The sequence below is a fragment of the Odocoileus virginianus genome, chromosome 10 (assembly GCF_023699985.2).
Source record: "Odocoileus virginianus isolate 20LAN1187 ecotype Illinois chromosome 10, Ovbor_1.2, whole genome shotgun sequence".
Taxonomy (NCBI): domain Eukaryota; kingdom Metazoa; phylum Chordata; class Mammalia; order Artiodactyla; family Cervidae; genus Odocoileus; species Odocoileus virginianus.
Window position 1 is genome coordinate 43,989,656 of NC_069683.1, and position 15,796 is coordinate 44,005,451.

The following is a 15,796-nucleotide window of genomic DNA, read 5'->3' on the forward strand; positions in this document are numbered from 1 at the left end:
AAATGAATTAGCCATGGATTTACATGTATCCCCATCCCGGTCCCCCCTCCCACCTCCCTCTCCATCCCATCCCTCTGGGTCTTCAGTTTCTTAACAGTTAAAGACTGATAAGAACACCTCCTCCTCTATAACCCAAGGGGCTGAAGAAACCACATGGGTGTAAAAATGAACTGTGGGGTTACTCTCAACCATCAAAGTTACTATGAGATCAGGTTCTGCAACCAAACCAACTGGTTATCTGCCACCTCTCACATTCTAGTACTGTGAGGCTGCTTCCAGAACTCAGGTCTAGAAAAGACAGCTGCACTGCTGGGCGGAGTCTTGGCAGTGGCTTTTCAGGACTCACAGAGGGAAACCCTATGCAACCTGAACTCTCCTATGAGGAAAGAGGCTTTGGGGAATGTCCCCAACTACTATTATTAGTAGTTACTAATAATATCCTTATGCTGACAGGCGAGCCAGCGGGAAGAAATAAAACTGATTGTGTCCCTCTTGGTCAGACCAACCAGCTAGGATTTGGGTTTGTTTTTGGTCAGTGTAAAAACAAAACACCCCCCTCTCTGCAGAACACTGATTCTACACAAGAAAGACCTGCAAACCCCTGAGCAGGTTCACGGTGATAGCACGCTGAATGAAGGGGCAAGCGACTCCCAGAAGAAGTTCTTGTTTACTCATTTCAGACATGCAGGAGCAAAACAAACTGTTCCTCTTCTTACTCTCAATTTCAATTAACAACAACAACAAAAAAACAGCCTTAGTGGAGAATCAGAGCAGAAGCTGAAACAAGTAAGTGTAAACTCTTAGTTAGCTGTGCTAATTAGGGAGAGAAGGACATGAATAATTAAAAAAAAGAACAACCAAAAAAAACCCCACCTAAACTTAATTCTTACATTAAGCAAGGTTCCAACCTCTATTCCACTAAACCTCTTCCTTGAGTTAGCGGTTATCCCTTACTCCCTAAGGTTGGGTAAGCTCTGGGTCAGAAAGCTTGTCGCCTGGTCTCTCCCTCCAGCTGGTTAAGAAACATCTCGGAGCCACAGTGGGGCTGGCCATCTCCCAAAGGATGCCTCACTAACCTCTGTATCCTCTCTTCCTAGAATAACAACTGGCTTCTCATGGATATTCAGCAAATGTTTGTGCAATTGACCTAAAATGATGCCTAACAAATATGTTCAATTTCTGTCCAGTGTGAACCTGAACTCCTGACAGTCACATTCTCACCAGGCTGCACACATCTGGGGACCCCCTGCCATGCACATTTGTGTTCCAGGGATTGTGATTGACCACAGAACACACAGAACTGCCCCCGACCCCCAGGGGTTTGTAAGACTGCCATGCTACCCCAACCCTTCCAGTTTTATTAACCAGGAAAAAAATTAAGCAACATTGGAACACTAAGTGTGCATGACCTATTTATCAAACAATCAAACATTTACTAAGTGCCTGCTAGCCTGCATAGAATAGAAATCCTTGTCTACAAAGACCATGTTAATGAGGTGAGGAATTCAGGCATATGATGAAAAGGTAACTAACAAATAGAGGCAGCATGTGATGAATGCCAAATCAACGAGACAGCTGCTGATAAATGCCATGAGATACAAAGGAGGGAACCAAGGCCTCGGCTGGGGACAGCAGACTTAGAAGGGTCTGAAGCCCTAGACCAGCAGCAAAAGTCTAGTTGAGGCAGAAGGAGCCTCCACTCACGTGGTTTAAAGATCTGAACTAATTACAATAGGATCTTCTAATGAGGCTGATAGCACACAGGTCAAAAGCAAAGCAGCAGGAGAAGCAAAGGGAAAAAAAAAAAAACTCTGTAAGCAACATACAAATGCCAGGTGGCTGCACTACACAGGTTTTGGCCCAGCTCAGACTGATATTTGGGACACATGCACCTGTCAACAGGAGGCCTGAACATATTCTCAATTTGCAAACGTGTTATTTGAACCATGCCTACAGACACCTCCAAATGAGCTGGGCAAACAAACGAACACTAGAGTGCCCATCTCCCACATGTCTACGACCCCAGTCATTGTTCAGAGTCGGCGGCGGGCACTGTGATCTTCTGGCAGCAGGTCTCATTTCCTGATCATGTTTTGCTGCAGCTAGCTAGCAATGACTCTGCGTTCCCTGAGCACATATGCGCCGACAGATGGTGTAAGAGGACCAGAATCATGTTAACTGCTTCAGAAAAGCTAGTTTGGAATACAAATGCAGTCTGGAGGAGAGTTAAACAGGGAAAATCAGGAAGTGTGTCTCTGTAGTCTGACTGCCACACACAGAATGAAATGTATTCCTAGGCGGTCAAACTACCACGGAAATCCCCTACCAGCCTCCTCCCAGAGTGTCCTGGATGTCACACTGTGTACTTATGTGTCTTAGCACTAGAGGATGGACTCCCTGAGAGTGGAGGAAAACATCCTATTTCTCTTTAGACACATGTCACCCGGCACCATCAGTGCTTGAGAAATGTGTGAGATGGGAATTAACAAGTTAATGGATAAACAGGGACTTCCCTGGCAGTCCAGTGGTTAAGACTCCATGCTTCCAATGCAGAAGGCATGGGTTTGATCCCTGGTCAGGGAGCTAAGATCTTTTGGCATGGCCAAAAGGAAAAAAAAAAAATACAAGCTACAGAAAAATTAATGGATAAATAAATGATGACATGAATGTGGGAAGCAGGTGCCCTCTGACTGTCCTCCTCTTTACAAACATCAATCTGAACGTGGACACAGCATGCTGCATACAAAGAGGGCTTCTTCTGACTCCTGGCTCTAAGGCAGCCGCTGACCAGAGCTGCATGGACCAGAGAACAGCCGGGTGAATGGCAGAATGCCAGGACTTTGTTTCCCCCTGTTTCTTGGAGGCCAGGCTGCTCAGCACAAGTCCAGCTACCCACAAAGGAAAGAAACCAGCTGTTAAGATCTCTTTTTTCAAACCACCCACCTCTCTAACTTGCTGCTGGTCCTGTTTCAAAAAGGAGTATAGGAAAAGAAGTCTTTCTTCCTTGCATTAAATGAGATGATTATAGAAGCCCTCTCCTCCTCCTCCAGCAATCTGTCTCATGAATTCAGCCCCAAAACAAGAAGTGAGAGCTAGTCTGCCCCAGCCTAATGTTGACAAAATTAACCTTGTCACAACTCGGACAAAAGTAATGAAAGAACTGGTTCTGTAACATCAGATTCATGAAGGCAGAGGTAACTAACTCTTGACATTTTTGCTTTTCAGAGGAATATACTGAAAAGAGTACAGAATGTAATTTAAAGACCTGAATGCTAGTCTTGCCTGTTACGAACAGAGCGGGCATCTAGAGCAAGGTACTTTACTTTCTGAGCCTCTGTTTCTCATCTATAAAATGAAGCCATTAACCCCAAATGTCCTTTGCAGGTCTATCTGTAAAAACCCCAGAACCAAAGGTTATCATAGTAAAAGTCACCTGGTTATCAAATAGCATGCATTCCTGAAATTATTATTCATGTACTATTTTTAATTATTATTATTATTCATTCTATGAATAACTGTGTCACACACAAAGCTAAGAAAGACAAACTGAACAGCCTGGTGACTCAGACGGTAAAGTGTCTGCCTACAATGTGGGAGACCTGGTCCGATCCCTGGGTCAGGAAGATCCTCTGAGGAAGGCAATGGCACCCACTCCAGTACTCTTGCCTGGAAAATCCCATGGACGGAGGAGCCTGGTGGGCTACAGTCCATGGGGTCACAAAGAGTCGGACACAACTGAGCGACTTCACTTTCTTTTCACTTTCACTTCCCAGTAAATTTTTTAGTCATTATTAATTTATATTTTATAATATAGAGCTGCACTTTTTCAAATCAATAAGATTATTTCTTTTGTTGCTCTCTGAGATAGGAAGGGCAGATTTTCAGTCCCACTTTATAAACAAGAAAAGTTTAAATAATTTCCTTAGTCACAAATTGTGTGCTCAATAATCTAGTGAAACAAATAATCTACTTATAATCACAGAGTTAAATTTCTGGAAGAACAGTATGATGTTAAAAAGCTTCATCAAAAAATCCAGAAATTAATCATACTAAGTGAAGTAAGCCAAAGAGAGAAAGATAAATATTGTATGATATCACTGATACTTAGAATCTAAAAATGATACCAATGAACTTACAAGACAGAAACTGACTCACAGACACAGAAAACAAATTTATAGTTCCCAAAGCAGGAGCAGGGATAAACTAGGACTTTGGGATTAAAATACACACACTACTATGCATAAAATAAACAACCAGGACCAACGGCATAGCACAGGCAACTATACAGTAGGTCCCCTACATACAAACCTTCAAGCTGTGAAATTTCAAAGATGTGAAAATGCACGTGGTCCCAGCAAGGAACCAGAACCTGAGCCAGCAACGTCAGGCATGAATGAAACTGCAGCTCGCCCTCCGACTCCTATTGCTGACGATCCTTCAGCTCACCGTCCCACCTCCTCCCCCTCCTCCAGTCAGCAACTCTCCTTGCCCGTTCACTCGATGCCAGCCCCTGTATGCCAGCTGTTGTGAGGTACTACTGTACTTTTCAAAGTAACCAAACTGTAAGACTTAAAATATTTTCTTCATTTTTGTGTTTGCTTTTTATGTATTGTTCATAGGAAAAGTGTTATAGACCTACTACAATACAGTGCTATATAGCTGATTGTGTTAGTCGGGTATACCAAGGCTAACTTTGATGGACTTAGGAACAAATTGCTCTCAGAACGTGCAACTTGTTCATATGTAGGGGCCCTACTGTACTCACTATTTTATAACAACCTATAATGGAAGAGAATATAAAAAAGAATATATATAGATTTATATATGTGCATACATGTATAACTGACCACTCTGCCGTACACCTGAAACTAACACAACCTTGTAAGTCAATCAACGGTATTGCACTAACATTTCTTTAAGGCTCCATGGAGACACTTACTTCAGCTCGTTGGTTTCCATGCCCTGGGCGATGGCCATGATGATGCCGCCATGGTCCCCCCACGTGTAGTAGTGAGGTCCGGGAAGAGCCTGGAGAGAGAGACAGCAAGTCACGGCTCATGCCACTGCCAGGGAGGTGGCCAGGAAGAAGAGTGCACACCTTAGACACATGCACACACACAGCAGGGATGTCACCACCTGAATACAAACGTCCACTCCCAGAGCACGTCACAGCCATCATCCCACCTGCTCCACACAGCCCCGGGAGGAACAGGGCGAGTCCTCACATTCCAGTTTTTTAATTTCATTTATATATGCCCAGCTGCACCGGGTCCCCGCTGCTGCACGTGGGCTTTCCCTAGTTGTGGTGAGTGGCGGGGTTACTCTCTAGTTGTGGCGGGTGGGCTTCTCATTGGGGTGGCATGTGGGCTCAACAGTTGTGGTGCACAGGCTTAAGTTGCCCCAGGGCCTATGGAATCTTCCTGGACCAGGGATTGAACCTGGGTCCCCTGCACTGGATGGTGGATTCTTAACCAGTAGACCATCAGAGAAGTCCCCAATTTTTTTTGCCAAGTGAAAAAAACTAGAGTTTCTATTAAAAGTGGCAGACTATAAACAGCAAAGAATCAAACTCCAATCTCTGACCTTCACCAAGCTGTGATTAAAAATTAACCAACTAGGGACTTCTCTGGTGGTCCAGTGGTTAAGGATCTGCCTTCCAATGCAGAGGACACAGGTTGGATTCCTGATCAGGGAACTAAGATCCTACACGCTAAGGGCAACTAAGCCCATGAGCCACAACTAGTGAGCCTGCACACTCTAGAGCCTGTGAGCCTCAGTGAGACCCAGCACAGCCCCCCAAAAAACAAAGAATTAACCGACTGGAATTCTGGTTCTACTGTGACAGAACAAGCCCACTACAGCCCATCTTTCCTACTAATTACAAATAAAAGCCTTTGGACAAAACAGAAAAAGACAGCTACCTGAGGATGCTGAAAAGTAAACAAAATCAGGCAGCTTGTGAAGGGGACTGAAAACCTGGAGAAGCTACCCACATGACTGAGGCTTCCTGGTACACCCTTGCCCTGAGGGAATGCCCCAGCCTAGGATACCGCAGTCCCAGGCAGGTGGCTAACATTTTATAGAAACTTTCTGCTTAAGCAGACAGGAAAATAAGCTCCTGCAGGATGGAGAGAATGTAGATGGAATTCCAGAGCGGGGAGTCTAAGGAAGTAAACCCTCTAATTCTGTGTATAGACTCAGATTTCAGCCTGACCCCTAAGCTGTACGTGTGTGGAACAGACCCAAACCAGCACAGAAAAGACTCAGCAACCTGAAATGAGGTTTCCACAGAACGCAAGACGGAACTTACAGTCCGGATCTGAATAGGTTCATTACATGCTAAAACAAAAATTGCCACATCCTCCAGAAGATTTCATTTTGAGCCTGAGATACAATCCAAAAATCACTCAACATACATAAAGATCAGGAAAATGTCTCCAATCCTCCAGGGAAAAGACAATCAATGGGTGCCAAGCTCAAGATGATCCAAAGGTTGGAATTACCAAATGGTATAAAACAGTCATAACTGTGTTTCATAACGTAAAGGAAAACACACCTGAAATGAGCAAAAGATAAGAATTCTTCCCAGAGAAGTGGAAACTGCTTTTTTAAAAAAAAAAGGAAAAGAATTCTAGAACAGGAAAATAAAATGTTTGAAAATAGGAAAGACACTGATGGGCTCAATGAGAGAATAGAAATGACAAAGGAATTAGTGAATTTAAACATGAATATAGAAGAGTAGAAATGATCTATTTTAAGAGCGTACAGAATAAAAGACTTAAAAGAGAAAACCCCAAAGACTTGTGGGCCAAAAGGTCTAACAGGTATAATTGGAGGCCATGATGAACAGGAGAAAGGAGCCGAAGCAGAAAAAATACTTGAAAAAATAATGGCCGAAAATTCCCCAAATTTGATGAAAGAGATAAATTTATAGATTCAAGGTAAGTGTCCCCCAAAACACTAAATTATACCTAGAAATATCATAACAAAACTGCTGAAAACCAAAGATAAGGAAACAATATCAAAGCTCTTAAGAAAAATGACACAGTACACATATGAAAAGGGTAACCAATGATTATAGATTTCACATCAGAAGATAGCACGTCTTCTAAGCACAGAGGCACCTCAGAGATACTGCAGGTTCAGTTCCAGGCCACCACAAAGACACAAACCACCATGAAGCAAATCACATAGTTTTTTGGTTTCTTAGTGCTTATTAAAGTTATGTTTGCACTAAACTACAGTCTAGTAAGTGTACATTAGCATTATGTCTAAACAAAACAATGCACATACTTTAATTTTAAAATGTTTTATTGCTCAATGGAGTAGAACAGAAAGCCTTAAAACAGACTCACACATATATGGCCAATTGATTTTCAAACAGGCACCAAGGCAATTCAATGGAGGAAAGAGAAGTCTTTCCATCAGGGGATACTGGACCAACTGAATGTCTACAAGGAAAAATGAGTATCAACCCTTCACTCATACCAGATACACAGATTAACACAAAATAGACCATAAACCTAAACCTAAAGCCTAAAACTATAAAACCTGTAGAAGAATAAATAGGGGACAATCTCTGAAACCATGGAAAGGACAAACATCTCTCAGAACAAAGAGCATAAAACACTGAAGAAAAGAATTGATAAATTAGACTTCATCAAAAGTAAAAACATCGAGTCTTCAAAAGACACCATGAAGAAAATTTAAAAAAACAAGCCACAGACTGAGAAGATATTTATAACACACATAAAAAAACTTAAATCCAGAATATATTTTTTACAGAAAAACCTCTTACAGCTCAATAAGACAACCCAATTCTTTAAAATAGGTAAAATATCTGAACAGACACTTCAAAAAAGAAGATCTTTTAAATGGCCAATGAGCACCTGTAAAGAAGTTCAACATCATTAGTCAGAGAAATGCCAATTAAAGCTACAATGAGATATCAATGCACTTATTAAAATGCCCAAAATTTAAAATGCTGACCTTATCAAGGGTTGGCAAGCATCTGAAGCAATCAGAACTCACACACTGCTGGTGGAAATGTGAAATAGTACATCCACTTTGGGAATACAATCTGATATTTTAAAACACTTTGGTAATTCCTTTAAAAGTTAAACATATACCAATTAGATTGCCCACTCTTTTCTTTCTGCAGTATCTAACCAAGAGAAATTAAATATATATGTACACCTAAAAAACATGTAATTAAATGTCTGTAACAACTACACTGTAATCAGCAGAAACAAGAATGTCCATCAACTGACAAATGGATGAAGAAACTGTGGACTATCCCCACAATGGGATAGTAATCAACAATAAAAAGGAAAGAACTGCTGATAAATGAAACAACATGGAAGAACCTCAAAATCCTCAGAGTGAGAGCTAGCAGCCAGGCCAAAAGACCGCACAGTGTATGAGACCATTTACACAGAATTCTAGAAAATGTTAATAATCTGGAGGAATGAGGGGAGAGAGAGGGATGAATCAGAGGAGACATAAAGATACTTTGGTGGGGCGATGAAGCGGTCTTAATTGTGGTGTGTTGGTGAAGATGTAGTGAGGGTGATCAATTCTGATCAAATTATATACTTCAAATACGTGCAGTTTATTGTACCTCTATATGCCCCAATAAAGTTGTTGTTGTTTTTTAAGGAACTCTATGAATCTGAGGTTTTGCCCACCTAACTAGCAGTATAAACAGAAGGGGAACAAGAATCCTAGTCATCAGTTTTCTAGGCAGCATCTGTCAACTGCATCCCATTTCTTCTTCCCGGGCCACCATCAATCCCCTTCACACATTCAAGACTGTCCCTCTTAAGAGAAGGCTGCCCAAGGGGACTCAGATGTCCCCTCACCCAGACACTCAATCTTTTCATCCCCTTGTTAGTTGTCTGCTAGATCCAAAAACATGGTCCCTTGTGGGATGGCCACCTCTTGGCAGGCAGGGAGCGTGCCGGGCGGGAGGCACTGACAGCGCTCCCACATCAGCCGGAGGACCCACTTCCCTGCAGGAGGAACGAGACACCGCTTTCTCCCCAGAAGGAAATCACTTGCAGATGTTCAAATTCCAGGTTACACCAACATCAGAAGGTACAAACCAACCACAAGCCTATCCGCAGAGGAAAGAACACCCAATTTCAAAAGGAATGTCCGGCTCCAGGGGAGAGGAAAACCACTGCTTAATCGCTCCCATGGGGGCGGAACGAGGATGCCCCAAAATTCCAAACTGTTCACACGTTTTTGACTACTCTGAACTTAACAGTTTCCTTCATCCAAATACAGAATTATGTTCTCTACCATGCTGTAAAGTGTATCTCTGTCTCTCTTTCTCCCTCTCTCTCTCTCTCTCTCTCTCTCTCACACACACACACACACACACACACACACACACACACACGATGTCTGGGTCCTACATCTCTCAGCTGGAGGAATGGTGAGCCCTACCCCAAATGAGATAAGGTACGTGCAGGTCTGTAAACTGCAAAGACCCAAATAAATGTTGGATATGATTTCCGCTTCACATACGGAGTATTCCTCTATGAAAGTGCACAAGCTGCGTTCCCAGGAAAGGCACCGTGAGGATGGGAGCTGTCTACTGGCTCTGCTTGACAACCCCTCAGCCTTCCTGAGGCCACACTCGGCTGGCGGGAGATCTGGGGGGTTCTACCCCTGCAGCTCCCCACATGCATAGCAGAGCGTCGCTGACAGCAGCACCTACAGAACGAGACCAGATGCCTGTCTCCCTGGTGAGGGAAAAAATGCTTTTTTGTTTTACAAGTTTGGAAATTCTCTAATGTCCAAGGCTGAGTTAGCACTGTGGGACTAAAGTACTAGCCCTTCAGAACTGCTATAATCGATTCCTGAGAATCCAAACTGAGTCACACGAACTTAAGGCAGACACAGCGTCCCTCCACAGCACAGAATGTGCACAGCACAGAACGAGATGAAGGACCAGTGATGGGGGGACGGGCTTGACTTAAACCTTCCACAGCACGCAAAGAAAAGGAAGTAACGAGGTTCCGATGTGATACCACTACATTACAATCTGCTGATGGATGCAGCAAACCCTTACTGAGCACCCTGTGTCCACACTAGACGCTGTTAGTCCCAGGGCTAAAGGAGTGACAAGACAGACAGCACTTCATCCTCATGGAACTTGTCATCTTGGAATGTTTACACAAATTCACAGTTTGTTTTTTTTTTTTAAGTCTGTTTTTGATTCAAAGTAACATTTTTAGCAAAATCATGAGCCCACATTATGGAGTGCGATAACAAATCAGTGCAGCTGACCCTGTGTGTGGCTCCGGGTACCTCTCTAAATTTCATAATCACACTTGGCTTTGTGGGCCCCCCACCACAGGCCATGTGTGCCCCTGACACATTAAGACATGGCCCACGTTCTCACACTAACAAGAACAGGGGTGTGGGAGGAGGGAGCTGACCTCTCGCCACCGGGCTCCAGCACTGCTGGAGATATACACGTTGGTCTTGCTTGCCAGGTTCTTCCCCACCGAACCTAAAATGCAAGAAGAGCAATTATTCCTAAGGTCAAGAATACATCAGTTTATCACCCGGCCCAACCAGAACTGCTGAGTCCTCTAGCAACCAGGACATCTCAGGACCACGAACAGTCAGGGCTGCCCTAGGTGGCGGGGGTCCCTGTGTATGCGGCTGCACGTAAGCCAGCCGCTAAACCCGTCAGTGCCGACAGGCAAAGTCAACTCACCAGTGGCAATGATGAGGCCGGGCGCTGACTCCTTGGACAGGATGGGCATCCTCCGAAGCTGGAGGCTCAGCAGCTGGCTGAGCCGCTGGGCCAGGTGGAGGGAGCAGCCCTGGGAGAGCTGAAACACAAGTTCAGCTGCTGTCATCACGTGATATGCCCCCAGTCTCCCTCTAAAGGCCGAGGCTTCCTGTGCCCACACTGCAGCTGGCACAAAGGAAGGAGACTTGGCACAAAGGAGACCACAGCCACAGCCAGGCTGCCCCCACCCTCACCCCAGATGGACATGATCATCTGCACCACGTAAATGCCACTCATGGGAGAAAAGAGAAAAATACTAAGGAAAAAAACTCCTTCTGAGACTCTCAGAGAACAGCAGTTAGAAATCAGAGCGATATATAAACAGGTAGTCTCAGTTCAGTTCAGTCGCTCAGTCATGTCCGACTGTGACCCCATGGACTGCAGCACGCCAGGCCTCCCCGTCCATCATCAACCTACAAGGAGCTATTGTATAGCATGGAGAACTATACTCAGTGCCAAAAAGGGAAAAGAATCTAAGAGTAGACACAGGTATATATCTGTGTATGTATGCGTAACTGAATCACTTTGCTGTACGCCTGAAACTAACACAACATTGTAAATCAACTGTAATTCAATGCAAATTTTGAAAGAAAGAAGTCAATGCCAACTTAAGTAGATGTGAAAGCTATCCCTCTCTCAGTGTTACCCAGCATTTCTCTTATGTCACTCAGAGAAACGAAATGATTTCACGGTACTTATCTTCTAAGTCACTGGAGATGCATTTCAAATATGATTTAAGCAACTCAGTCACAAGGAAAACCAAGACTCAAAAGTCAGAAAGTCTTACTGATACACTTCCAGATGTACAACATATGAGATAAAACACCACAAGATCCACATGAAATTTTTTTAAGTAGTCTTCATTTGTACAGAAAGTCTTCAGGTGTCCTCTGCAAGACTTGAAGTTATTCCAATTGGGCTCCAGGACTTACGTTCAAATTTCAATAGTTCTGCAAACAAGGTCTTTTGCTATAGGATCACGTGATGCCCAATTCTCTAGCCAGAAAATGACTGTCAAATGTTACTTAGTCTCGTCTAGTATTCTAGATAGGGTATCTCTATTTGTGCTTATTTTACAGGTCAAAACTGACATGATTTGCTAGATATACTTACTTTTATAACAAAAGGATTTCTCTAACGAATATCTGTCTTAAAATAAGGAGGGGGGACCCTTCCCGGTGGTCCGGTGTTTAACACTCTGCACTTCCAATGCAGGGGCATGCATTTGATTCCTGGTCAGGGAACTGGATCCCACATGTCACAACTGAGACTTACCACAGACAAAAAAATAAATTTTTCTAAAAGGAAAAGAAAATGGAAGTGCAGAGCATCATATAAAGCCAGGGATCACAGTCACTGACTTCTTTCCAGGAAAAAGGTAGGGGCTGCTTGGGTGAATGGGAACCCTGAATGAGGCCAAATAACACATTTGAGGATCGTGAGCTTTTTAGATGAAGTCACATGTAAGGAAAACGGTAGAATCCTAAGTTATATTCAGGAAAGAATTTTATAAGACATTCCTCAGAAATAGTAACTTATGGCACAGGTTCCCAAACTTTCTAGGTTCCCAACACAACCAGTGTCTCAGTAAATTATTTTTATAACACCCTCAGATCAGAAGAAATACTAATATTTGTTTTTTACCACAGTTAAGTCCAAACAACCTAATAAGTACATGTCCTAATAATTTAGCAGCAGCAGTTTGAAATAATACTGTATGTGTTTATATCTAAGTTGGAAAAAAAACATAAAACTTTTATCTCATCCTTAAATAACCACAATTACTTAATAGGATGTAGAAACCTGTTAGGCACTGCACAGCTTCTCAAACTTCAGAATCTAAGCAGATACCACTACTACCATTTCCTAAACCAGACCGATTTTCTTACTTGCTTTTGATCATGTAAACTGCCAAGCAAGAGTCCAGCTTCACAAAGGTATGTCATCCAAAGACATATAGCACGAGCTAATGTTGAAACTATGAACTAACCCAAGAGAGTAAATTCACATGGTGACCAACAGACGTCAAGCACCCTTCAAAAACTTAAAATACCCCATGGTGCCCCTGCGAGTTCATTACAGCACCCCAAGATAACTCGGTGCAGAGTTTCAGAACAGTAAGAGTAGAACTGCAGTTATAAGTGTTTTTAAATAATCCAAACAAGAGCGTAGCATCTATACCTCACAATTGATCTTCTCTCCATATTCGGTGAAGGCTGGGGCCTGAAGGAATTCCCAGGTCCCGCCTTTGTCAAAGGTGATAACGGATCTCATGTTCTCCTCATTCATGGAGCCACTGATGAGCGTGGCGATGTAGACCCCCTGTAAGCCCTCCACTCGATGGAAGTCAGCAAATGGCTCACTGGCAAAATACCTACAATAAGAAAAAATAAACAGTGTGATTTGCTAGGGATATTTTTATTTTAGATAACAAAATTTAACCATTTTTTAAGATTTTTTTTTTTAATGTGGACAATTTTTAAAGTCTTGATTGACTCTTACAATATTACTTCTGTTTTACGTTTTGGCTTTTTAAAGGTCGCAAGAGATGTGGGATCTCAGCTCCCCGACCAGGGACTGAAACTGCATGTTCCCTGCAGTGGAAGGCAAAGTCTCAAGCCCTGGACCACCAAGGAAGTCCCCACAAAATTTAACCATTTTAAAAAAGATTCACTGGCATTAAGTATCTCCCTAATGTTACACAACCATCATCACTATGTAGTCCCAGAACACTTCTATCATCCCAAAGGGAAACCCTGTACCCCCTGGTAGTCACACCCCACTTTCCCTTTCCATTCCAGATGCTGGCAACCACAATCAGTTTTCTGTCTCTATTTGTTGTTGCTATTCAGTTGCTAAGTCTAGTCCAACTCTTTGTGACCCCATGGACTGCAGCATGCCAGGCTTCCCTGTCCTTCATTGTCTCCCGAGTTTGCTCAGACTCATGTCCAAATTGAGTCAGTGATGCTATCCAGCCGTCTCATCCTCTGTTGCCCGCTTCTCCTCCTGCCCTCAATCTTTCCCAGCATCAGGGTCTTTTCCAAAGAGTCAGCTCTTTGCATCAGGTGGCCAAAGTATTGGAGATTCAGCATCAGTGCTTCCAATGAATATTCAGGACTCTTTTCCTTTAAGATAGACTGGTTTGATCTCCCTGCAGTCCAAGGGACTCTCAAGAGTTTTTTCTAGTACCACAGCTTGAAAGCATCTTTACCACTCAGCCTTCTTTATGGTCCAACTCTCACATCCATACACAACTACTGGAAAAACCATATCTTGGACTTGCCTATTCTGGACATTTAATATAAATATAATTATATAATTATACCTTTTGTATCTGGTTACTTTCCCTTGCTATAATGTTTTCAAGGTTCATCCATGTTGTATCAGTACTGTATTCCTTCCTGTGGCTGAATAAACTGCCTTCTTTTTTTAAGTGATTTTTTTTTTTTTAACTTTGCAGGCCAAGGTGCTCATCTGACCAATTACTCCTCACATGGGGTTCAGAATGATGAATATAACACAGAAAAGTTGATGTGAGAGTTACATTTATTTCTCCACTAACAATATTGACCCCAAATCCTCCAGTGAGCCCAGATCAACAGGAAACAATAAACCAAACTCACCAGATACTAATTATAGTACTGGCCTGTTCACAATAGCCCAAGACATGAAAACAACCTAAATGTCCATCAACAGATGAATGGATAGAGAAGATGTGGTACATATATACAATGGAATACTACGCGGCCATAAAAAAGGAATGAAATAATGTCATCTCCAGCAACATGGATGGACCCAGAGACGATCATAAGCAAAGTAAGTTAGAAAGAGAATGACAAATAGCACTTGCATGTGGAATCTAAAATATGACACAAACAAACCTATCTATGACATAAAGATAGACTCACAGACATGGAAAACAGACCTGTGGCTGCTGACAGGGATGGGATAGAAAAGGATTGAGAGTTCGGGGTTAGCAGATGCAAACTATTTTATATATAGGCTGGATAAACAACAAAGGTCTAACTGTATAGCACAGGGAACTATATTCAATATACTGTAAGAAACTATAATGGAAAAGAATATGTGTGTGTGTGTGTGTTTGTGTGTGTGTGTGTGTGTGTATAAATGAATCGCTCTGTCATAGAGCAGAAATTAAGACAACACTGTAAATCAACTAGACTTCAATTAAAAAAAAAATTACAGTGTAGTGCTGGGGCTTACAATTTAACCCAGTCTACAGAAATATAGCTAAGGGGTTACACTGTCCAGATACTTACAACTAATTAGCCAACACCCTGATCAGACAGAAGCCCATAGGATTTGTCAGGGAACAGAGCAGAAGCCTTCCCAAAGACACAGTACATCCAACAAGGATGGCTCTGGAAACCTTGAGGTTATGCTTATTAACAGGGAAACAGAGACAAAGACCTCCCTGACCTTAACTGCTATGCCCAGATCCTGCAACCTCCCTGAGCAGTAGTTTTGCACTAACATGGTACACGTTCTAAGGACAGATCCCCAAGAAAGAGTAGCCACAGTTCACAGGTGGCTTTTAAAACTGGAAGCACGTCCTTTACTTGGAGAGTTCTGAGCCACCGGGCTTTGTTAATAAAAACAAACAAAACACACAGAACTGCACTTTCCTGTTATCTGTCACATAAATCTGAAGCAGGAAGACTGTTCCTCCAGATCAGACAGAAAGATGCACATACAAGTGGCAGGGCCACCCCGCCAGAGAGACAAAGCAGGTCCTCCAGAAATCACCGGTGCTGAGACCAAATGTTCTGACACTTAGTTCCGCTTTACTTGGTTTTCGGTTGCTTCCGTAGGAATCGGCCCAGGTCTGTTACCCACCTTGCCCTCTATTCACACGACTCTCCTGCTTGTGATCCTACTATTATGAGGGTCACCACCGGCTTCTTCCAATTTATCTGGGAGGTCTGAGTTTCTCTTGTCTCGAGGAGTCCTCACTCGAGTGAGTAG

At 42.9% G+C, this 15,796-nt stretch overlaps 1 protein-coding gene across 2 annotated transcripts in view; it reads right to left on the bottom strand.

Annotated features, from left to right (window-relative positions):
* SORL1 (sortilin related receptor 1) overlaps positions 1-15,796 on the bottom strand; it is a 159,450-nt gene that overhangs the window by 89,349 nt on the left and 54,305 nt on the right. For both annotated transcript variants that reach the window (XM_070473463.1, XM_070473464.1), the window contains exons 9-12: positions 12,992-13,184; positions 10,733-10,850; positions 10,449-10,522; positions 4,940-5,028 (exon numbers count right to left, since the gene is read on the bottom strand). In XM_070473463.1, coding sequence (XP_070329564.1) covers positions 4,940-5,028; positions 10,449-10,522; positions 10,733-10,850; positions 12,992-13,184 — 474 coding nt within the window. The remainder of the gene's footprint in view (positions 1-4,939; positions 5,029-10,448; positions 10,523-10,732; positions 10,851-12,991; positions 13,185-15,796) is intronic.